Raw genomic sequence first — 24,896 nt, 5'->3', positions numbered from 1 at the left:
CACTCTCAGTCCACAATAGAGACCCATATCAGAATCAGGTTTATCATCACTCACATATGTCATGAAATTTATTTTTTTTGGGGCAGCAGTACAGTGCAATACATAAAATTACTACAGTACTGTGCAAATGCCCAAGGCACTCTAGCTATAGATGTGCGCCTAGGACTTCTGCACAATACTGTATATTGAAACATGCAGTGAAATATGTTGCTTATGTCAATGACCAACACAGTCTAAGAAAGTGCTGGGGAAGCTCACAAGTATCGCCATGCTTCTTGCACTAACATAGATACCCCAGCTTACTAATCCGTACATCTTTGCAATGTCTGAGGAAACCGAAGAACCCAGAGGAAACCCACGCAGTCACAGGGAAAATGTACAATGTTCTTACAAACAGTGGCTGGAATTGAATCCTAATTGCTGAAACTGCAAAGCCACTGAAACATGGCGCCTATACCATGCTGGCTTAGGCAAAGCATGGTGTTTACTTTCACAAAAAATTTATATGCATAAGTTACCGTAACTAAATTAGCATTAGCACTTTCTATTTCGAACATTGAGTCATATTACTGATTTCATGCTGAGCATGTATTTAAGCTAATCCTTTGTACAGTTCTCCTAACAACACAGTTAACTGCCACCAGATACTTCACCAAACCTTCGGAGGCTCTTCTCACCACAGGAATGGGATTTAGATTAAGACTCTCATGCTTTTCTAGCGTATATGACAAATAAACTCTTCTCAGTCTACCAGCCGGGTACAGGTATTGTTTATAACCAACTTTTCGATGACAAACTCTGCCAACTTCATCAGGGATGATGAAGAAGATGGCAGAGTTCTTCATCGAAAAGTCAGTTATAATTGATACCTGTACACAGCTGGAAGCCCAAAAAGAGTTTATTCGTAGATTAAGACTGTTTAAATACTGGTAAAGTTCTTTAACTCTACGATTATCCCTTTTCACTACTTGTATACTCATATCAAAAATGTTGCTTTACGAAGAATCTCTGAATCAGCTCCCATTTTGGCAATTCTGGAGCAGCCATCAATCAGACCATCATTTTTTCAAAACAGTTCATCCCAACGGTCACAAAAATCACTTATTTTTAGAGGGTAATCTCAGAGCTGTGAATCAGATAAAACAGAGCACAGATGATCTTACAATGAGTCAGTATGTTTAAAATCTGTCATCCTGCAGCCTCTCCACTTCTTGCCACAATGTGCTTGCAGAATAACTTTCTTTTAAACTTATTTAAATGTTTAATATTTGCCATTGTAGTTTGCTGCTGATTAATTAGACAAGAAATTATAATCCTGAAATGGCTGGCTAAAAATGCAACGTCCTCAAGTAAACTACCCTTTACTCCAATATCATCTTCCAACGTGGGATGAGGATCAATGGAATAACGGCCAAGAACTTTGTGAGGATCCTAAACTTTATTATCCATCTCTTTAATTTCATCATTTGTAGATGTGGCATTTTACAAATATTGTGAAGGTACATAATAGTGCCAGTCTATGTACCATAATAGTTGTGTCTATGATTCAAACAATATAAGCCATGGTCTATTCAGATCCAATAGGGGTGAACTTATGATGGTGGTGCAGTGACATCAGCGCCAGATTCTGGAACGGAGGTTCCTGGGTTCGAATCCAGTCGGGGCCGCTCCCGAGTACGCTTTCCATCCTTGCCGGGTTGAGTGTTGAGCTTGCAACTCAACCTCGTAAAATAAAGAAAAATACTGCAAAATGTCTGTGTGAGGAGTGGCCCCCCACAGTCTTCTGATCTGCGCCTTGCAAGGCATGAAAATGCCCGACGCTGGCCTCTCAGGCCTGAGTCGATGTCATCATCATCACCATGATGGTTTGGAAAGTGGCTGCACTGGTCGATAGGAAGGTTAGAAAGGCACATGGCATGGCTGGCTTTGTTAGTCGAGGCACTGAATTTAAAAGTCAGGAGGCTACGTTGCAGCTTTATAAAACTCTAGTTAGGCCACAACTGGAGAAATGCATACAGTTTCTGGTCACTCCATTGTAGGAAGGATGTTGAGGCTTTGGAACAGGTGCAGAATAGATTTATTAATATGCTGCCTGGATGAAAGTGCATGTGTTATAACAAGAGTTTGGACAAACTTCGGTTGTTTTCTCTGGTGCGTCGAAGACTGAGGGGAGATCTGATAGAGGATTATAAGATTACAAGATGCATAAACAGAGTGACGGACAATATCTTTTTCCCAGGGTTGAAATGTCTAATGCCTGAGGGAATGCATTTACGGTGAGGAGGGGATAATTTCAAAGGAGATGTGAGAGGGAAGTGTTTTTTTTCCACAGAGAGTGGTGGGTGCCTGGAGCCATTAGAGACTTTGCAGAGACGTTTGAGTAGGCAAATGAATTTGAGGAAAATGGAGGGATATGGACGTCGTGTGGGCAGGTGGGATTAATTACTAATTTAATTGGATCAGCACAACATTGTGGGCTGAAGGACCTGTTCCTGTGTTCTATGATTGCAGGAAGGAAAATGAATACTCTTCAAAATCAGAATCGGTTTTATTATCATTGACATACGTTGTGAAACGTTACTTTGCATCAATACAGTGCAGTACATAAAAATGTCTATAAATTACAATATAGATAGAGAGGAGAAGAGAGGAGGGAGGGAAGAAAGAAAGGAGGGAGGTAGGAAGGAAGGAAGGAAAGAAAACTGTGAGGTAGTGATCTGTGCAGAAATCTGTTAGACTATTCACAAATCTGATGGTAGAGGGCAAGAAGCTGTTCCTAAAATGTTCAGCGCGTGTCTTCAAGCTCCTCTTTGATGGTAGCAATGAGAAGGGCATGCCCACAGGTGGGGGGCGAAGAGCAGATCCACTCAGGGTTGTTGTAATTATGACCACCTTCAAGAAAGGAGGCATATCTGACATTCATCTCTACAGAAAAGACTCTCTGTTGTCTACCTCAGGATATATCATCATCCCAGTCCTCCTCAACTGTTTCATTCCAGCCACCAAATAGCTGCTCCCTGACTGACTGGATTCCACCTGTCTTGAGAAACATTGACAACCATACCTACCCCACTTCAACCTCATGAAATACTTTGATTCTATCAACTGGGACGGACTGGAACATCCTCCTCAAATTCTCATACAGACAACTACACCTCCATCTTACATTGGCAAGCAAGCTATGATACTAACCAACAGGTCTACAATGAACCAATCTCAGTGAAGACCACTGTCAAACAAGATGTCATTGTCTCAAAACGTTTCTCAGTTATGTAGCTGCAAAGGTTGTGCCTCGCCTCCAACAAACTTCCCATGGGAGTGCAGAAGCGAAACGTATTTTCAGAACTAACAGAAAACTACAACCTACAGTGACTACACACCAAAATGAAGGTATTATGAACCTCAGTAGTTTAGCCAGAGATGAGGCTTGCATTTGTACTTGCTCTTACACATTCCAAGACATTGTCAACTTGTTCATCAAAGCATGGGAGAGGATGCAATTCACCACTGTCTTCAAAGGACAAAGGCCTTTGATCAAGTGAGGAAAAGGTTATTAGAAGATCAAAATATTAGACCTGCAACAAAACCTTTGGACTACCAAAAGGAGTGATCTCTGCCCTCCCATGTGTTTCTGAGACCCAGACTATCTCCAGCACTAGGAAAATATCACCACTGTTTCTGCAAAATCCCCCATGTTCACTAGAAGGATAAATAGACCAATTTCAGTATCCTTTCCCAAATTAACATCCCAGTATTGAGACTATTAATCTTCAGTTGGCTATATTTGGGCTGGCCATGCTGCTTGTATGCCTAATACCCGAGTCCTGGAACAGATACAGTATTATGGGAAGATTGTCAGGTGGACAAATGAAAAGACTCAAGGATGTGCTCAAAGCTCCCTTGAAGAAGTGTTACCCAGCTACCACTGGTCTACAAATGCTCAAAGTGGGAAAGGATCAATTGTGAACCTGGAGTCCACATGTCAGGAGAATGCAGTAGCTCTTTATAAATAGCACTGGCTTCAGAGCTATATCAGCACCTACACAGCCAGAATGGGAGCAAGACATTTTCAATCCCTTGGACCTGCCAAAAGAGGATTGTTTCCAGGATCCATATAAAAACTCCTGCCTTCAGTAGCTTAGATATCATTAAAACATTTATGGCACACATTCCCTGGACTTCCCAGCATTTCCAGAACCATGATCTGCCCCTAACACTCCAAGACTCCAGGGTCTTCTTCTCTGAGCCTCATGATCAAAGGTCATCTTGTACGCTTCCTGACTAAAATAACTTTTTCTCAATGCTCCTCTATCTGAGTAATGACAGCAGCGTTCTGAGAACCTTCAATGTGGTTCAGGCTTTCACTCTCATCCTCCTAAATCTCATGATTTCTCAAATTCCATTGCTAGACCTGTTGTCCATTAACAGTACTCAAGATCCGAACCTCTTGATCACAAATTAAGTTTTTTATCAGTACTCAAGATCTAAACCTTCTGATCACAAATTCACAGATGCTGCTTCTGCAAATAAATCAGCATCCCCAACAATATTATTTTGCATAAAATTCCATTTTTTATTAATCCTTTATGTGACTGTCAAAATTGTTTGATGTTAAACAGACTACCACATGATTGGCATTTCCTCAACTTAGCACAATGGAAAGAAAATAAAATATTGGACCACCCAGATATGGAGTATTAACTGCATAATTTGTGCAAATAAATTGGATATATAGAGTTACAATATTATAAAAAAGTAGCATCTACTTAAACAAATAGAATGTACTAAACATTTTATGCAATAATCCAATACCAAAGGGAGCAAACCCAGAAAAAGGTTTCAGAAATGCACTGAATATGTAATACATTATGAATATATTACCAACCAAAGAATACATTAGAGCAGGTTTCTGAATCTTCCAATAACAGTTTGTAGGTAGACTCTTAAGATTTTCTTTGTACAACACAATGGACGCATGTGCAAGACAACCAAACCAAAAAAAAAATCCACACAGAGAGTCAGTCATTACGTACAATTAAAAAAAAATTATTTATTCTCTTAGCTTGTTTCTGTAATGAAGTCTTACCATTTATTTACGGTAATATTAGCATTATCCTGCATGCAGTTCACTATAACGCTACAAGTCAATAGGCTTAATATAAGGAGTTTACATTTAAATTCTCTTTGTGTAAGAAAACACAAAAAAAACCTGGGTGTGATTAAAGAATATCAGCTTTGTTCTTGTGAAAGTAAACTGTGGACCCATTTTCTCTTCTAGCCATTCTAGTGCAGCATGAATTATGTCACAAGACAAAAAGGTCTCCAAAGGGACAGTACAAAGGATCAAGGATTCCTTCCCTGACACCTTCGAGACAGGCAGTGCTTAGGTCTGAATAATGTTTACCCCTCGTTGTATTTCTGGATATCACTTTGCAGAAAGAAGTGAATCGTGGTCCAAACTTTGCACAAATTAATTTTTGCTATACTGAAAATGTGTGCATTTTGTTAAAAAGTAAACTAAAATTTTCTGTTCTTTCTCTTTTGGGAAGTTCACTGATGGAAAAAGTGCTATGGATCAATGTAAAAAAAAGTGTCTGTAGTTTTGACCTGAAATCATTCTCATTAACATTTTATATGTACAAACGCTGAAAAGTAAAATAAAATGGATTTTTACAATATTTATATTCTCTTTATAAAATTCAACCACATTGAGCATTTCAAGCAATCTGCAACATATCCTGTAAGAGTGTGGTCATACAGCATACAATTGAATCTAGAAACTCAAAAGTAAAAATGCTTCTTCGTTCACTGTAAACTAGGAGGAGTGAGTTCTTATGGAGCAAGTTCTCAGTTTATCACTGGCTTATGTCTTCTCACATTTCAATCACTTCTGGGCAGTGGAAGGAGCAGTGTAGAGCAGCAAAAGCAATAAACATGCGCCAGTGACAGTATCCAAACTATATATAATGATATAGAACACGTCCGGCAAAAGCTTGCTAACTAGACTTCATGTGATGCATATTTGACGCATTGAATGCTGTGCCGAGATAAATATTTGCTCAAATATGCACCACAATATGAAGTAACTATTTACATCACAGAGGGATTTCTTTGTCTTGTGCAATGTCAATCTTAGTGAGAGCTGAAGATGCCTAAACAATACTGCAGGATAAAGCAGAGCAGTTTTGTAAAGTTCCATTTTGGTCAATTCAGTTTTGTTGGGTGGATCCTTTCTAGGTCTCCTCGATTCTATCCACCCATGGCAGTACAAAAGGAATAGTAACTGTGTCTTTTAGAACTTACACTAAAGTTGCAGCTGCTGAGAGTTGTTTGTAAATGTCCCACATAAAAATACCCATCAACTCTCAGTTTAGGGGTTATAAAGAACTAACAGGCACATATGAGAACTGTTCAAATATAACACAACACATTTAGTAAAGCACCTTGGACATCAGGGCCACCCTGAAACACTAAATAGATATAAAATATTTTGTTAGATTTGTGGGTTAATGATTCCTCATGCACCATGAACAAGTGCAACATGCTTCCATGCAAGACTTTTGTTTTGTCCATGTCAAACGCTTTCTCCTAAACTTCTGGGGTGATCCACTTACCTTAAAAGTAGTGCGTGAAACTTCTTCCCAAAAACATAAAGGCCCACCCCCCATTTAGAAAAATAGTCACATATAATATATAACTTATGAATTATAAAATAATGTGTGAATTGCTATGGGCCTGGTATAAACGGTGGAACTGTGGCAACAGTAATGCAAAATATATAGGTAAAACACACTAGTATTACACAAGAAATGACACAAATATGTAAAATTTTCTGGTCCCTTTGTCTTGTTCCTCCAGTCTTAGGAGCTATTTAGACTTTCCTCTTCAGCAGTGTCAACCAGTAGTGAAAACAGTAACCTTCTATTCCACCTGCTGACTCTCCAATCATACCACCCCCCTCCCCCCCACTATACAGAGTCACCGGCTTCTGGTGAGGGTCAGTGACCTCATTATATACTAATCGTTTGTTTGGCATAGATCTCCAAATGGAGTCTGTTGATACGGTTGGGTCACACTTAAAAGCTGTAAACAATGTCATACAAAGTGGATCCTTTTTGATTTGTTTGCATTTTACTTTCTATAATCCTTTATATCTTTGCCTCTGTCTTCTTTTTCTTTCTCTTCCCTGGTTCTGTCTGGTTTTGTTACACTATCATAGGATGGTGGGGATGTGGTGGAAGGAGTCATATCAGTTTTGTCTGTCGTGGAGATTTCATTGAATTTATCTATCACCATCTCTTCTTTGCCTGGTAAAAGCTCGCTTGTTTTCCCTTTCTCTTTGAGCATGAAAGATGCTTGTTTCAGAGTTCGCCTCATCAGGTATCGCCTGAAAGCTCTTTGAATGATGGTTGCAGACACGTGCTCCTGCTTACGTCGCAGAGTGGTTGTGATGGGCTCATAGGATATCTTGGATGGATTAGATGCCATAAAGCGTTCCTCCATCTGCTGTCGAAGAGCATCCATTTCTCCACCCTCACCCAGCACACGCTTTGTAAAGGCGAACAAGATATCAAGGCAGTGAATTCTATCTCCACTGACCATGGGCAAATCCATCGCTATGAGTTGTATTTTGTTGGGCTTTGCCACACGAAGTGGTGGTTCCAAGGCATCTGCAAAATCATGCAATCTACCATACTCCATAAACTGAGTTGCATCTGAATCAAACTTTTCCCAAACTTCATAAAACATCTCAAAGTCGTCTTCACTCAGTGGTTCAGCACTTTCCTCTGTAGCAACACTGAAATTCTCCAAAATAATAGCAATGTACATATTTATGACAATTAAGAAAGATATTATAATGTAACTAACAAAGAATAGAATAGCAACTGACGGATTACCACAATCTCCTTTGATAGGGCTGCCTGGGTTATCTTTTGCAGGATCACAGTCTGGTGGCCCACTGTTTAAAATTGGAGCCAGTAACCCGTCCCAGCCAGCAGAAGTGGTGATCTGAAACAAGCAGATCATGCTGTTCCCAAAAGTTTCAAAGTTGAACATATCATCAATGCCAGATTCCTTCTTCACATAAGCAAAATTAGACATTCCAAATATGGCATAAATGAACATGACTAAGAAGAGCAATAGACCAATGTTGAACAAGGCAGGAAGGGACATCATCAGCGCAAACAGCAGCGTGCGGATTCCCTTAGCACCCTTGATTAAGCGCAAGATACGGCCGATTCTTGCAAGCCGGATCACTCTAAACAAGGTTGGCGACACAAAGTATTTTTCAATGATGTCAGCTAAGAACATGCCTGGAGGAAAGAAAATACAAATTATTTAGATTTTGCCAATTATTTTGTGCAATAACACATACACTATACATTTCATACAATGTTAAGAACAACACAACATTGAACGATTGAGAAAATATCACAAATGATAAGAATCAATATCAAGACTATTTTATAACTTCATAATACAGAAATATCTTGCTGTCTTGGTCCAATTTTCATTGTATTTTATCATCTTTATCACATATGAAAACTTAGAAGTTGTTTATTTATTTACTTAATAAGCACAGAACAGACCGTTCCAGCTCTTTGAGCCATGCTACCCAGCAACCCTCCCATTTAATCCTGATATAATAACGGGACAATTTGCAATGACCAATTAACCTACCAACCAGTACATCTTTGGACTGTGGGAGGAAACTGGAGCACCCAGAGAGAAACCTTCTTCTTTAATGGTTCCTCAGCTCGATGATGAATTTTCATTTATGACAGTTTATAAAACCAAAGGTTTGTGTGAGATTTGTGAATTTTTCTGAGCACTGCAGTTATACACCACAATTTAGCAAACAGTAATACCAAGACAACACACATCAAAGTTGCTGGTGAACACAGCAGGCCAGGCAGCATCTGTAGGAAGAGGTGCAGTCGACGTTTCAGGCCGAGATCCTTCGTCAGGGCTAACTGAAAGAAGAGTGAGTAAGGGATTTGAAAGCTGGAGGGGGAGGGGGAGATGCAAAATGATAGGAGAAGACAGGAGGGGGAGGGATAGAGCCAAGAGCTGGACAGGTGATAGGCAAAAGGGGATACGAGAGGATCATGGGACAGGAGGTCCAGGAAGAAAGACAAGGGGGGGGGCGACCCAGAGGACGGGCAAGAGGTATATTCAGAGGGACAGAGGGAGAAAAAGGAGAGTGAGAGAAAAAATGTGTGCATAAAAATAAGTAACAGATGGGGTACGAGGGGGAGGTGGGGCCTTAGCGGAAGTTAGAGAAGTCGATGTTCATGCCATCAGGTTGGAGGCTACCCAGACGGAATATAAGGTGTTGTTCCTCCAACCTGAGTGTGGCTTCATCTTTACAGTAGAGGAGGCCGTGGATAGACATGTCAGAATGGGAATGGGATGTGGAATTAAAATGTGTGGCCACTGGGAGATCCTGCTTTCTCTGGCGGACAGAGCGTAGATGTTCAGCAAAGCGGTCTCCCAGTCTGTGTCGGGTCTTGCCAATATATAAAAGGCCACATCGGGAGCACCGGACGCAGTATATCACCCCAGTCGACTCACAGATGAAGTGTTGCCTCACCCGGAAGGACTGTTTGGGGCCCTGAATGGTGGTAAGGGAGGAAGTGTAAGGGCATGTGTAGCACTTGTTCCGCTTACACGGATAAGAGCCAGGAGGGAGATCAGTGGGGAGGGATGGGGGGGACGAATGGACAAGGGAGTCGCGTAGGGAGCGATCCCTGCGGAATGCAGAGGGGCGGGGAGGGAAAGATGTGCTTAGTGGTGGGATCCCATTGGAGGTGGCGGAAGTTACGGAGAATAATATGTTGGACCCGGAGGCTGGTGGGGTGGTAGGTGAGGACCAGGGGAACCCTATTCTTAGTGGGGTGGCGGGAGGATGGAGTGAGAGCAGATGTACGTGAAATGGGGGAGATGCGTTTAAGAGCAGAGTTGATAGTGGAGGAAGGGAAGCCCTTTTCTTTAAAAAAGGAAGACATCTCCCTCGTCCTAGAATGAAAAGCCTCATCCTGACAGCAGATGCGGTGGAGACGGAGGAATTGCGAGAAGGGGATGGCGTTTTTGCAAGAGACAGGGTGAGAAGAGGAATAGTCCAGATAGCTGTGAGAGTCAGTAGGCTTATAGTAGACATCAGTAGATAAGCTGTCTCCAGAGACAGAGACAGAAAGATCTAGAAAGGGGAGGGAGGTGTCGGAAATGGACCAGGTAAACTTGAGGGCAGGGTGAAAGTTGGAGGCAAAGTTAATAAAGTCAACGAGTTCTGCATGCGTGCAGGAAGCAGCGCCAATGCAGTCGTCGATGTAGCGAAGGAAAAGTGGGGGACAGATACCAGAATAGGCACGGAACATAGATTGTTCCACAAACCCAACAAAAAGGCAGGCATAGCTAGGACCCATACGGGTGCCCATAGCTACACCTTTAGTTTGGAGGAAGTGGGAGGAGCCAAAGGAGAAATTATTAAGAGTAAGGACTAATTCCGCTAGACGGAGCAGAGTGGTGGTAGAGGGGAACTGATTAGGTCTGGAATCCAAAAAGAAGCGTAGAGCTTTGAGACCTTCCTGATGGGGGATGGAAGTATATAGGGACTGGACATCCATGGTGAAAATAAAGCGGTGGGGGCCAGGGAACTTAAAATCATCGAAAAGTTTAAGAGCGTGAGAAGTGTCACGAACATAGAACATAGAACATAGTATTTACTCCAGTAATACCAAGATCTTTTTCACTACATGAAGTTAAATTTGCATAAGACATTGGTGAGACTCAATTTGGAATATTGTGTGAAGTTTTGGTCACCTAACAGCTAAGATGTAAGTAAGGTTGAAAGAGTACACAGAAAATTTACAAGGATGTGCCTGGGACTGGGGGACCTGAGTTATAAGGGAAAATTGAATAGGTTAGGACTTTATTCCTTGGAACGTATAAGATTGAGAGGAGATTTGATAGAGGTTTACAGAATTATGAGGGGTATAGATAGGATAAATGCAAGCAGGTTTTTCCCACTGAGGTTGGGTGGGGCTACAACCAGAGGGTTAAGGGTGAAAGCTGAAAAATTTAAAGGGAAAATGAGGGGAAATTCTTCACTCAGAGGGTCATAAGAGTGTGGTATGAACTGCCAGTGCAACTGGTGGACGCAAGCTTGATTTCAACATTTAAGAGAGGTTTGGATAGGATAAGATCCCCATTGAGAATACCCGACAAGCTGCATCTCCATCTGGTTCGGGAGCTGCCAAGCATCAGACCGGACGTCCCTACAAAGGACTGTGAGAACAGCTGAGAGGACCATAGGGATTTCCCTACCATCCATCGGGGACATTTATCAGGAGCGCTGCGTATGCAGGGCCCTTAGTATTATTAAGGATCCCACCCATCCATCCCGCATCCTCTCTGACTTTCTACCATCAGGCAGGAGACTACGATGCATACAAACAAGAACTGTCTAGATGAGAAACAGTTTCTTCCCCTGGGCTTCTGAAATCCCTGCCACATTGTAATCAAAGTGTCACTGGTTAATCTGTCCCGTACCTTACAACATGAATATTATTACACTTCAGTTTGTTATTTACGTGTGATTCAACTGTAGTTTTTATCCTTACCATTAAAAGTTATTGTGCATTATGTGTACTACTGTGCTTTACACCCTGGCTCAAAGGAGCTTTTTCTCATTTCTATATACAGTACATGATATGGTTATAGACGTTATACAAATGTATATAGTTAAATAACAATAAACAACTTGTACGTGGATGGAAGGCTATGGTTCCAGTGCAGATCGATGGGAGTAGGCAATTTAAATGGTTCGGCACAGACTAGATGGGCTGAAGGGCCTGTTTCTGTGATCCTAACTAGACAGATATAAAAATATCACCAACTGCATCCTATTATAAAACAAATGGTTAAAAAAAACTCAATTTTAAACATTGTTAATATTTCCTAATGCTTTTTTACACTGAAAATATTACAAAACCTCTATTCTATTTGGAATTTATATCAGACAAGTAATTACCTACAGTTTCACATTGTTTCACAGTATCTAATAAACTTTTGAACTTAATGCAGGTACTTGTCAAGTTTTGTTGAATAATTTTGCTGCTAAATATCTTTCACAAAATAGCTGTAATTCCTAAGATTTAGTCAAACAGCAAAGCCATTATGTTCAAGTTCAAAGACAAATAACAAAAGAAATTACACTTTTTGGACAGTGATTTAAGCCTTATAATGTTCTTACCTACAACAGAAAGAATGACGACTACAAAGTCAAAAGTATTCCAGCCAATTGTAAAGTAATAGTAGCGAAGCGCAATCAGCTTAAGCACACATTCACTCGTGAACAGAACTATGAAAACCATGTTGATCCAATATAAGATGTTATCCATATCTTTACTTTGATCATCAGTCTCTACCATCATGGTGACCATGTTAAGGCAAATGAGAATCATGATGCTGATATCAAAAACTTGCTGGGTTACGAGATCAAACACCATGCCTTGAATCTTGTTCTATAAAACAAACAGTATCAGATATATTAGTTACTAATGGTACCACCTGCAAAAATATTTTTTCAACATATCCAAGCTAGTTTTCTTAATAAGTAGGGAAAGACATGCATCGTAGAAAAATGAAGTTCTACTGTAGCGCAGAATCAAATATCGCTTTGATGATTGTACGTTCTAGTACCAATTGTTTGGCGACAATAAAGTAGAAAGTATAAAGCTAGAAAAGCAGGAAGAACAGAAAAATCAAAACTCTCCTCAAACTTGCTCCAATACTCAATAAAATTATGGTCAATTTTCTTTTTCAGAAATTGTCTTCTCTCATCACCATATCACTTATTTATTTCAGTATCCAGCAATATAAAATCAATGAACAAGTCTCACAGCACTCCAGGGTAGAAATTGCCCATATTATATAACCTTCTGAGTGAAAAAATATTACCTCGATCCTAAAAGGTCTAAACCTTATGTTGAGACTATGATCCATAATTCTAGATTCCTCAGTCAAGGAAAAGATTTTCTCCACATCTATCCTAGCACACCTTCCAAGAAATTTATTTATTTCATTGAGATCATCTATAATTTTGCTTAAATAGTCAATTTGTTCTCTCTTCATTTGACAGACCTGTCATCTGAGGAACCAATTTGGCAAATCTTTACTGCACTTCCTCTCATCATCATTATTATGTGCCGTGTTGTACGACGTGGGTAATCATGGTCTTTGACCATGAATGCTCTTGGCAAATTTGTCTACAGAAGTGGTTTGACATTGCCTTCCTCTAGGCAGTGTCTTTACAAGGTGGGTGACCTCAGCCATTATCAATACTCCTCAGAGACTGTCTGCCTGGCGAGATTGGGTGCATAACCAGGACTTGTGATATGCACCAGCTGCTCATACGCCCATCCACTATCTGCTCCCATGGCTTCCCATGACCCTGCACATGGGCGAAGAGGTGCTAAGCAGATGCTACACCTTGGATTTCCTTTGGCAGAGACATATCTCCACCCACCACTCCCTCTACAATCAGTATATCCTTTTTCCAGAAAGAAAAGCAAAATTGTACACAATGTTTCCCATCTAGTCTTATCATACCCATATAATTACTGTATGATATCTTTACTCTTGTACTTAAATTCTCTCACATTAAAGACTCACGTATCATTCATCCTCCTAGTTGCCTGCTACACCTGCATGTTAGATTTCATTGACATGCCCTCAAGGATGCCCAGGTCTCTTTGAGCATCAACAAATCATTATCACTTACCATTTAAAAAAAATACTCTATGTTTGTTTAGTCTGTCATAGTATATAATCTCATATTTTTCCATGTGTACACCATTTTATACGTCATCAGATTAGGCCTCCAGATGTCAGATAGCACGTCACGTGTGTAAGCACAGATTCTCACAGTGCTTTTGGAGACTGCACTGGCCCCAGTTTAAATGCTGTGAACCCACCACAGGTAGGTTTCTAAATAAAATGATTATATCTCATAAAACAACCCCACCTGCGCCTCTTCCCCTCTCTTTCTCTCGCTCCCTCTCTCTCACACAGACTCACAAAATCCCCTAAAATTTTCAACTGGACCCCCAAACCTGGAGGACTGGTGGACCACTCTTAGTGTGACATCTACTCTTTGAACTGTTTGGCATGGGTAACACTACCAAGAGCCAAAGCACAAGGCTAATTCTCCACCTAACATAGCTCTCCGAGTCATTGAGGCATGCAAACCTCCAAACCCTATGACAAGACAATGGTCCTCCTGGAGGTTAATGATATTTGCTGCCATCAAAACGGTGGCTCTTTCTCATCCAGCCTCATCACTCCTTCCTCCTGTCCTCGTCACCTACTTCCTGCCTCTTTGATTCCAATTACTCAAACCTCCACTTACACTGTTGAGTTCAGTATTATAGTGAAAATTGTACAATTGCTCTTGATATATGTTAAATTAATGGCTCTTACCAAGGGCCTTGGTATAGGTTTCTGTGGTTTCTTGGATCCTAGCTTCTTCATTGCATTGTAGTATTTCTTTTGTTCTTCAGTCATGAAAATATCTTGACCTCCAAGGTAAAATGACAAAAACATACTGGTTATAATCACATTCACAGCCAAACGAATGCTAATTTTACAACATTCCGTCAGGCTTCCAGGGCCTTCTAGACTAGGGGTTCCCAACCATATATCATGGACTCCAGGTTGGGATCCCCTGTTCTAGCTCAATAAACATCAGATTATTTGAACTGTATTACAAAGAGATTGCTGCATCAAAAGCATAAATATTTTACATAACTATATTTATAGGTTGTAAATATAAATTTGAAAATGATGAAGAATAAAAGCTTTACTTTTCCCTTTTTTTCCAACTTATATTGGAGTTTATAGAACTTTGCTAACTTTTGCACTTTTCGTACTTCAAAGTTTTGGCCCAGTCTTAGACTTACTGCTCAATGGTTTTAGAGAAACGATTTGATAAATATCACTGATTTGCCTAGTGCAATTTCTGGTGACACTCCTTCCAAGATTCACCCTGGTCTGAATTGAAAAAGACCACAAAGCTTCAAGAGGTGAATGGTGAAAACATTGTTCACAGTATAAGGAATTCCTACTGTCCTTGGGAACAGATTTTTAACATTAATTTGCATAATTTAGTTTTGATATGTTGTCCATTAACATTGACATTTGTATCTATAAAGTTTATTTATCAACAACGTTAAATAGGTTAAAATTTGTCTTGTTGCTATGTGGCTCAGTAAATTAAGATAATTTATTTTTTATTTATTGAGATACAGCTTGGAATGGGCCCTTGTGGCCCTTTGAGCCCTCAGTCTGCTTATTTCGAACCAGACCTGAAGCTCCTTCAACCCTTTAGCAGTCGCACGATTCCCAGTAAGCATGAGGTCTTCACTCTACCAGCTGAGCAATAAGTGGAACAGTGATGACACGCCCTGCAGACTTGCCCCCATCTCAGTCCTGCCATTTCTAAGCCCTGACATATTGTTAATAAATGCTTTTGATAATTAGGTATATTTTGGAAAAAAATACATTGGTTCAAATATATTGAAAAATTATTTTTAATTATTTGATTAATCAAAAATATAATTCTATAATGAATCAAAGTGAGCAAAATATTTAGTGAGACTTACCTTTATAATTAAGGTTGGTAACCCCATCAAGTAAATGGAACCATGCTAGATGCACCAGCAATGGCTGGTGTCATGTGAAGGGATCGAGCACAAAATGTATCTGACCCCCTAGCGCAACGTTAGAAAGCACCTGGACTCAATGGGGCTGGAGTTCAGATGTACCAGTGCAAGGTTCACTAGGTGTAGTGCACTGGTGATGAGGTTTAGAACATGCGACATGCTAATACAGTAAATCGGTGATTCTCTACAGGACCAAAAGTCGAGGGGAAAGGAAAACATTCCTGGTGAAGTCCACCGTGATGTGTGCAGGTTTATGTAGTAATGAGACTTCTGGGCTTTTGGGAGCAGTCTCCATAACTCCATACTATAACCAATATCACTGACAGGGCACCAATTCCTTGCACATATATTTAGAAACAGAGAAAGCCTACAGCACAATACAGGCCCTTCAGCCCACAAAGCTGTGCCGAACATGTCCTTACCTGAGAAATTACCTAGGGTTACCCATTGCCCTCTATTTTTCTGAGCTCTATATACCTGTGCAGGAGTCTCTTAAAAGACTCTATTGGATCCACCTCCACTACTGTCACCAGCAGCCCATTCCACGCACTTACCACTCTCTGCGTAAAAAAAACTTACCCCTTATATCTCCTCTGTACCTACTTCCAAGCATCGTAAAACTATGCCCTCTCGTGCTAGCCATTTCAGCCCTGGGAAAAAGCCTCTGATTATCCACACGATCAATCTTGTACACCTCTCATCCTCCGTTGCTCCAAGGAGAAAGGCCGAGTTCACTCAACCTATTCTCATAAGGCATGCTCCCCAATCCAGGCAACATCCTTGTAAATCTCCTCTGCACCCTTTCTATGGTTTCTACATCCTTCCTAGAGTGAGGCGACCAGAACTGAGCACAGTACTCCAAGTGGGGTCTCACCAGGGTCCTATGTAGCTGCAACATTACCTCTCGGCTCCTAAACTCAATCCCATGGTTGATGAAGGCCAATGCACCGTATGCTTTCTTAACCATACAGTCAACCTGCGCAGCAGCCTTGAGTGTCCTATGGACTCAGACCCCAAGATCCCTCTGATTCTCTACACTGCCAAGGGTCTTACCATGAATACTATATTCTGTCATCTTATTTGACCTACCAAAATGAACCACCCCACACTTATCTGGGTTTTGACGACTTGTGGTTTGATGTTTCATTGATGCTTGGCATCTTGTGGGTTTGCCGAAAACCAATGATGAGGGTTTGTTGTTTCCTTTGTAATGGCATTGAATGACCGAAGACAACTTGTATAAATTTAGTGACTGAGTCTATCTATATGTGTATATCATCTGCAGATGATTAATCAAAATCAAAGATCCAAGAAATGCGTAGCTGATACATAGGAAACAACTCTCTTTTAGTTACGGTAGTGAGAGATGTTGTTTCTTTCAAAACATCACAAGTGTGAGATCGCTGAAGTACATGAAGCAAAAAAAATGCCCAAGTACCAAACTATTTTCTTAAATTGATATGGATTAATGACCACACAGCACTATTTCCAAGAAAACGGCTGACATTCAATTCCACTGATCCTTAATTTTGTAACTTTATCATAAGACATAAGAAATAGGAGTAGGGGTAGGCTATATGGCCCATTGAGCCTGCTCCACCATTCGAAAAGATCATGGCTGATCTGGCCATTCGGTTATCCCCACCTACCTGCCTTTTCCCTATAACCCTTAATTCCCCTGCTATGCAAATGCCATGTCAATATAGCTCGATTCTTTTTGTGACTAAGATTTGTCCATTAAGATCCCTAGCTTACTTTCATTTCATCTATGCTTAGTACACAGAATAGCTGCAATTTCTTTACACTTCCAACAATTTGCACTCAAATTTTATATCTGCAACATCTAACTGGCACAGCGGTTGGCAGTGGGGAAGCGATGTGACACTGGACTAAACAGAGCTGTGCTGAAATGAGTATTCCTGGACCGTTTTGAAGACTTGTGGCTTGATGATTTATATTCTGTGTTTTTCGCTCATATTTTAGTGGCTGCCTGCGTGATTTGTTCCTTGTGTGTTGGGGGTTTGATGTTTTCCTTTGAATGGGTCCCATGATGTTTCTTTGTTTTGTGGGAAGATGAATCTCAGGGTTGTAAACTGAATACATACTTTGATAATAAATGTACTTTGCTTCTTTAACTTCCACATGACACCTGGAAGCTTGGGATATTCCAGGCTTACCATGCAAATACTATTGTGGTTTCCACAACGATTTCATTACTTGAATGATATTATATTCAAGGCAATCAGTCCCAATTAGCTTTTAGTTCTGTCTCAATACTCGTTGCAGTTAAACAATTAATATTTTTAACTTTAAACTTTGCCCTGATGTAGATGTGGGCTCTCCAAGAGGAGAAGCAGGGGGCTGTTCTGATTTCCCCAGCTGAGTACCTCAGAAACAACCCTCCAAGAATAATCACCTGCCTACAGCATGTGAATTGACAGTTTGTCTCAATGAGGACCCTGTGAAAAAAGAATCTTGGACCACATGAATAAAGAAAAATTCCCTGATTCTATACATGCCTGCAATTTTATCACATTACTGAGTAAGATTACAAAAATCAATGATTTTTCGCTGGAATTAAAAGAAAGGAGATACATACAGAATGCCCTGGTTATAATGCAGTATTTGGGAGCCAATCAAAAAACATGATCTTGCAAGGGAAGTGGGGCATCTTTCAGTGCATCATATTTCTCAGTGTAATGGATGTGGCAGCTTCTTAGTGATTGCGTTCTTCGTGGTTGCTACCCTTGTCAACACTTCTTCTCCCTGCTTCCATTGCCCTGAATTCTGCAATCAGTCACTGTCTTTCAGCCACATAGAACACAGAACTGGAAAGAGGAGAGAAAACTAAACAACACATGAAAGCAGAGGGAAAAATAGATCACGAGAACAGAACAGAGAGAGGTAAACAGAGAATAAAGCTTGAAGATTGAAGACTGCACTGAAACAACAGAGATTCAGATAAACAGATTATACGTCAGTCTAATGGAGACTCATTTCATTGAAAACAACAAGGAACCAGAAGCAGAGAAAAATATGCAAACTAATCATATGCAAAATAATAATATGCAAAAATAATCATGTGCAAAATTATCATATGCAAAACAACTATATGCAAAATAGCCATATGCAGATACAGTATCACTATGCAAAACAACCATATACAAAATAATCATATGCAAAACACAAAATAAAACAATTAGAAACCAGGAGAGAAGAACGGAGCAATAATAAATACTTAACAAACTACAAAGTATAAAAACATAACATGTGAATGATCAGATATAAGTAATAGTGATACAAGTTTATCGTGGCAACTACTCTTTCATAGATCAGACTGATGACAATTAAAAATTGGCTGTTTAGGGGTTCCTTGGTCATTTGGTTTATGCCCAAAGTCAGCCTGATGCTACTTTTCAGACAGCGGTGTAAATGGCCAAGCAGCTCGCCCTCACTAAGATCCTAAGCCAGTCAGGCCTCCACACCAAATGGAAGACATTGATCAGAAGCTTTTCTAACAAACAGAAGGTCCTCCCTCCTTTACAGGTCTGAGCGACCACTCTGAAAATGGTTCAAAGAACTTTACAGTCATCTTTTGCTTGTACCAAGAAAAGCAAAGAGTTTGATGTTTTATAAGCAAACTTCCCGGTGGCCAAACATTTCAATTCTGATTCCCATTCCCGTTCTGACATTACGGTCTATTGCCATAATGAGGCCATCCTCAAAGGGGAGGAGCAACACCTTATATTCCGGCTGGGTAGCCTCCAACCTGATGGCATGAATATCAATTTCTCCTTCAGGTAAAAAAATGTTTCCATCCCCCTCTCCTCTTCTTCTATTCCCCATTCTGGCCTCTTGCCTCTTCTCTTCTGCCTATCATCTCTCCCTGGGTCCCCTCCTCCTTCCCTTTCTCCTGTAGTCCACACTCCTCTCCTTTCAGATTCCTTCCTCTCCAGCGTTCTATCTTTCCTACCCACCTGGATTCACCTATCACCTTCCAGCTTTCCTCCACCTTCTTGTTCTGGCATCTTCTCCCTTCCTTTCCAGTGCTGAAGAAGGATCTCGGTCCGAAACAGCAACTATTTATTCATTCTCATCAATGCTGCCTGACCTGCTGAGCTCTTCCAGCATTTTGTGTGTGTTGCTTTGAATTTCCAGCATCTGCAGAATCTCTCATGTTTATGAGTTTTTCTAAGGCCCTTTATAATGCTCCGACCCGCTCTGAATTACTCCAAACTATCCCTACTCACTCCTTTGCCTTTGCCCTTGCTGGCCCAAACTGGATGGCGTTAATATTGTTAGAATCAATTAGCTTAATACACTTGGGGAGCCATGCATTTTATGCACATAGTTCCTTGTCTGTATGTGGGACTTCATTGAGTTTGGGCTTGCGTAAGCATACAGGAGGAATAATACAACCAAATTCAGGCCTCATTCAAATTGTAGCTGCAAACCACCTATTTGGGTTACAAACAGAATCAGATACATATACTGTCAAATCAACTTCAGCAAATAGTGAAAAATCAGTGGTGGGGATGATGCTGGAGTCAATTATAAAGGATGAAATAGCGGCACATTTGGATAGCAGTAACAGGATCGGTCCGAGTCAGCATGGATTTACAAAGGGGAAATCGTGCTTGACTAATCTGGAATTTTTTGAGAATGTAACTATGAAAATGGACAAGGGACAGCCAGTGGATGCAGTGTACCTGGACTTTCAGAAAGCCTTTGATAAGGTCCCACATAGGAGATTAGTGGACAAAATTAGAGCACATGATATTGGGGGTAGGGTACTGACATAGATAGAAAATTGGTTGGCAGACAGGAAACAAAGAGCAGGGATTAACGGGTCCCCTTCAGATTGGCAGGCGGTGACAAGTGGGGTACCGCAAGGCTTGGTGCTGGGACTGCAGCTGTTTACAATATACATTAATGATTTAGATGAAGGGATTAAAAGTAACATTAGCAAATTTGCAGATGACACAAAGCTGGGTGACAGTGTGAAATGTGAGGAGGATGTTATGAGAATGTAGGGTGACTTGGACAGGCTGGGTGAGTGGGCAGATGCATGGCAGATGCAGTTTAATGTGGGTAAATGTGAGGTTATCCACTTTGGTGGCAAGAACAGGAAGGCAGATTGCTATTTGAATGGTGTCAAGTTAGGAAGAGGGGAAGTACAACGAGATCTAGGTGTTCTTGTTCATCAGTCACTGAAAGTAAGCATGCAGGTACAGCAGGCAGTGAAGAAAGCTAATGGCATGTTGTCCTTCATAACAAGGGGAATTGAGTATAGGAGCAAAGAGGTCCTTCTACAGTTGTACAGGGCCCTGGTGAGACCACACCTGGAGTATTGTGTACAGTTTTGGTCTCCAAATTTGAGGAAGGACATTCTTGCTATTGAGGGAGTGCAGCGGAGGTTCACGAGGTTAATTTCCAGGATGGCAGGACTTTCATATGTTGAAAGATTGGAGCAATTGGGCTTGTATACACTGGAATTTAGAAGGATGAGAGGGGATCTGATTGAAACATATAAGATTATTAAGGGATTGGACACGCTAGAGGCAGGAAACACGTTCCCGATGTTGGGGGAGTCCAGAACCAGAGGCCACAATTTGAGAATAAGGGGTATTCCATTTAGAACGGAGTTGAGGAAAAACTTTTTCACCCAGAGAGTTGTGGATCTGTGGAATGCTCTGCCTCAGAAGGCAGTGGAGGCCAATTCTATGGATGCTTTCAAGAAAGAGTTAGATGGAGCTCTTAATGATAGCGGAGTCAAGGGATATGGGGAGAAGGCAGGAATGGGGTATTGATTATGGATGATCAGCCATGATCACAGTGAATGGCGGTGCTGGCTCGAAGGGCTGAATGGCCTACTCCTGCACCTATTGTCTATTGTCTATTATCACCAAATTGAAGCAGAATGTAAACAACAAAAATGGAAATGAAAGAAAAAAAGACCAAAAATAGTGAGATTTAAAGAGGGAAGAAGAGACATCAAAGATGCCAAAATGCAGTCACCCAGACAAACTCTCACAGTCCAAACAACAATGAAACAACAGGCTACTTTTAAGGAAAAATAATGCTTCTGTCAAAGGTGATGGATAAAAATAAGGAATACACACTCTACAATTGATACATGTGAAGTTTCACATATATTTCCCATTATGTGGTTGTCCACTGTAATTTGACAGATCTGACCTTGAGGGGAAGTGCACAAATCTATTGCATTATTGGCACCTTATGAACACAACTTTAAGGCTAAATTCAAATTAGCCATATTAGTTTTATTTCAGTCAAAATACTTATCTTTTTCTTCTGTTGATTGAAGTTGTCAATAATGACACCAATAAACAAGTTCAAGGTGAAGAAAGATCCAAAGATGATGAAAATGACGAAGTAAAAATACATATACAGATTGCATTCATAGTCAGGTTGCTGCTTCACCTAAAAAATATAATTCAGGGCAAAGAGATTACAAATAGGAACAAAAAATCAATTTGCTTTGTTTTACATTACATTAATGTTTTATTGATATATGTGGTATTAAAAGACAATTCAGAACTCCCAGAATCATATCTTAAAACGTATTATGACTAAATTGATATTGGTACTTTCTCTAATCTCTCTCTCTCTTTCACTCTGTCTCTCCTGTCTCTCTTTCTTACTTCCTTTTGACTTCCTCAAAAGAAATCTACCTACTACAGTCCCATTGTTTTCCCCCTCACCTGATCCTTCACTTACTTGGTCATATCTAGTCGAAAGCAGGGGTTCCCAGCTTTATATGCCATGGACCCTGACCACCGGTCCCCACTGTGCTGTGGGGCGGCACGGTAGCGCTGTGCTGAGCACAACGCTTTACAGTACCAGCGGCCCGGGTTCAATTCCTGCCGCTGCCTGTCAGGAGTTTGTACATTCTCCTCGTGACCGCGTGGGGTTAGAAACATAGAAAACCTACAGCACAATACAGGCCCTTCAGCCCACAAAGCTGTGCTGAAACATGTCCTTACCTTAAAAATTATCTAAGGTTACCCATAGCCCTCTATTTTTCTGAGCTCCATGTACCTGTCCAGGAGTCTCTTAAAAGACCCTATCGTATCCGCCGCCACCACTGTTGCTGGCAGCCCTTTCCATGCTCCCACGGCTCTGCGTGAAAACACTTACCCCTGACATCCCCTCTGTACCTACTTCCAAGCACCTTAAAACTATGCCCTCTCGTGCTAGCCATTTCAGCTCTGGGGAAAAGCCTCTAACTACCCACACAACCAATGCCTCTCATCATCTTATACACCTCTATCAGGTCACTTCTCATCCTCCGTCGCTCCAAGGGAAAAAGGCCTAGTTCACTCAACCTATTCTCATAAGGCATGCTCCCCAATCCAGGCAACATCCTTGTTAATCTCCTCTGCATCCTTTCTATGGTTTCCACATTCTTCCTGTAGTGAGGTGACCAGAATTGAGCAGAGTACTCCAAGTGGGGTCTGATCAGGGTCCTGTATAGCTGCAACATTACCTCTCGGCTCCTAAACTCAATCCCGTGATTGATGAAGGCCAATGCACCGTATGCCTTCTTAACCACAGAGTCAACCTGCGGAGCAGCTTTGAGTGTCCTATGGACTCGGACCCCAAGATCCCTCTGATCCTCCACACTGCCAAGAGTCTTACCATTAATACTATATTCTGTCATCATATTTGACCTACCAAAATGAACCACTTCACACTTATCTGGGTTGAACTCCATCTGCCACTTCTCAGCCCAGTTTTACATCCTATCAATATCCCGCTGTAGCACCTGACAGCCCTCCACGCTACCCACAACAGGACAACTGGAGCACCCGGGTTTTCTCTGGGTGCTCTGGTTTTCTCCCGCAGTACCGGTTGTAATTAGGCTAGGATTAAATCAGGGGATTAATGGGCAGTGTGGCTCAAAGGCCTGGAAGGGCCTACTCCGCACCATATCTCAATAAAATAAATTTACCAAGTTAACTGAGAAAAACAAAGGTTTTCTTTAAACCCTGGCCTAAAGATTTTTCTTATACACATTCCTGTTCTATTCAAACTCCTGCCATGCATACTCAAACTTCATTTCAAGTTCCTTTTATTGTCCTTTCCTGTCCTTGATTTTCATCAGTGTGTGGATGGCAGTTATATTCAACCAATCCGGACTGCCGTTGAGACTTTGCATGGGTACATGCTAGCCCATAGCATTAGGGATCACCTCTTGAAGGAATTCAGTAATTACTTCACTTCCTTGTTTGTTTCAAAGATGTCCAGATGCAAAAATCAAGAACTTACACCGATAAATTTGGTCCACATGGTATGTCAAAAGTCTTTGAATTTTTAAAAATATATGTATATAAGACTGTAAGATATAGGAGCAGAATTAGGCCTTTCGGCTTAACGATTCTGCTCCACCACTTCATCATGGCTGACCCTTTTATCTTACTCTTAGCCCCAATCTCCTGCTTTTCCCCTGTATCCGTCATGTCCTGACCAATCAAGAATCTATCAACCTCTGCCTTAAAGATACATAAAGACTTGGCCTCCACAGCCAGTTGTGGCAACAAATTCAACAGATTCACCACTCTCTGGCTAAAGAAACTCCTCCTCATCTCCATTCTGAAAGGATGTCCCTCTATTCTGAGGTGGTGTCCTCTGGTCTTGGACTCCCTGCACCAGAGGAAACATCCTCTCCACATCCACTCTATCAAGCCCTTTCACCATTTGATAGGTTTCAATGAGGTCACCCCTCATTCTTGTAAATTTCAGTGAATACAGCCCCAGAGACATCAAATGTTCTTCATATGACAACTCATCCAAACCTGGAATCATCCTCGTGAACCTCCTTTGAACCTTCTCCAGATTCAGCACATCCTTTCTAAGATAAGAGGCCCAAACCTGCTTACAATACACCATGTGAGGCCTCAGCAGCGCTTTATAAAGTCTCAACGTATATAAACATGCTATCCTTGTAATGATGTAATGGTCCTGACAGCAATTCGAATTAAAAATTTAATTCTTACAGTAATACCTTACATTTAAATACCATAAACGGACACCAATATATTGACAGTGACCACAGAGGGAAGCATTAGACTAGATGCCCAGATGTGGTCAAGAAGCATCTTAAAGGGGGGAACAGATACATAGAAGTAGATTGATTTTGGGAAGGAG

The 24,896-nt window shown here is 41.0% G+C and overlaps 1 protein-coding gene across 3 annotated transcripts in view; it reads right to left on the bottom strand.

Moving 5' to 3' along the window:
• Positions 1–4,247: 4,247 nt before the first annotated feature.
• Positions 4,248–24,896, bottom strand: part of scn1laa (sodium channel, voltage-gated, type I-like, alpha) — a 225,497-nt gene continuing 204,848 nt past the window's right edge. For all 3 annotated transcript variants that reach the window (XM_063052347.1, XM_063052348.1, XM_063052350.1), the window contains 4 exons: positions 22,032–22,169; positions 14,485–14,589; positions 12,257–12,527; positions 4,248–8,315 (listed from right to left, as the gene is read on the bottom strand). In XM_063052347.1, the coding sequence (XP_062908417.1) occupies positions 7,132–8,315; positions 12,257–12,527; positions 14,485–14,589; positions 22,032–22,169 (1,698 nt within the window). In that variant the 3' untranslated portion in view covers positions 4,248–7,131. The remainder of the gene's footprint in view (positions 8,316–12,256; positions 12,528–14,484; positions 14,590–22,031; positions 22,170–24,896) is intronic.

The sequence above is a fragment of the Mobula hypostoma genome, chromosome 6, assembly GCF_963921235.1.
Source record: "Mobula hypostoma chromosome 6, sMobHyp1.1, whole genome shotgun sequence".
In the NCBI taxonomy this organism is placed as follows: Eukaryota; Metazoa; Chordata; class Chondrichthyes; order Myliobatiformes; family Myliobatidae; genus Mobula; species Mobula hypostoma.
This window is presented reverse-complemented; position numbering and strand designations above follow the sequence as displayed.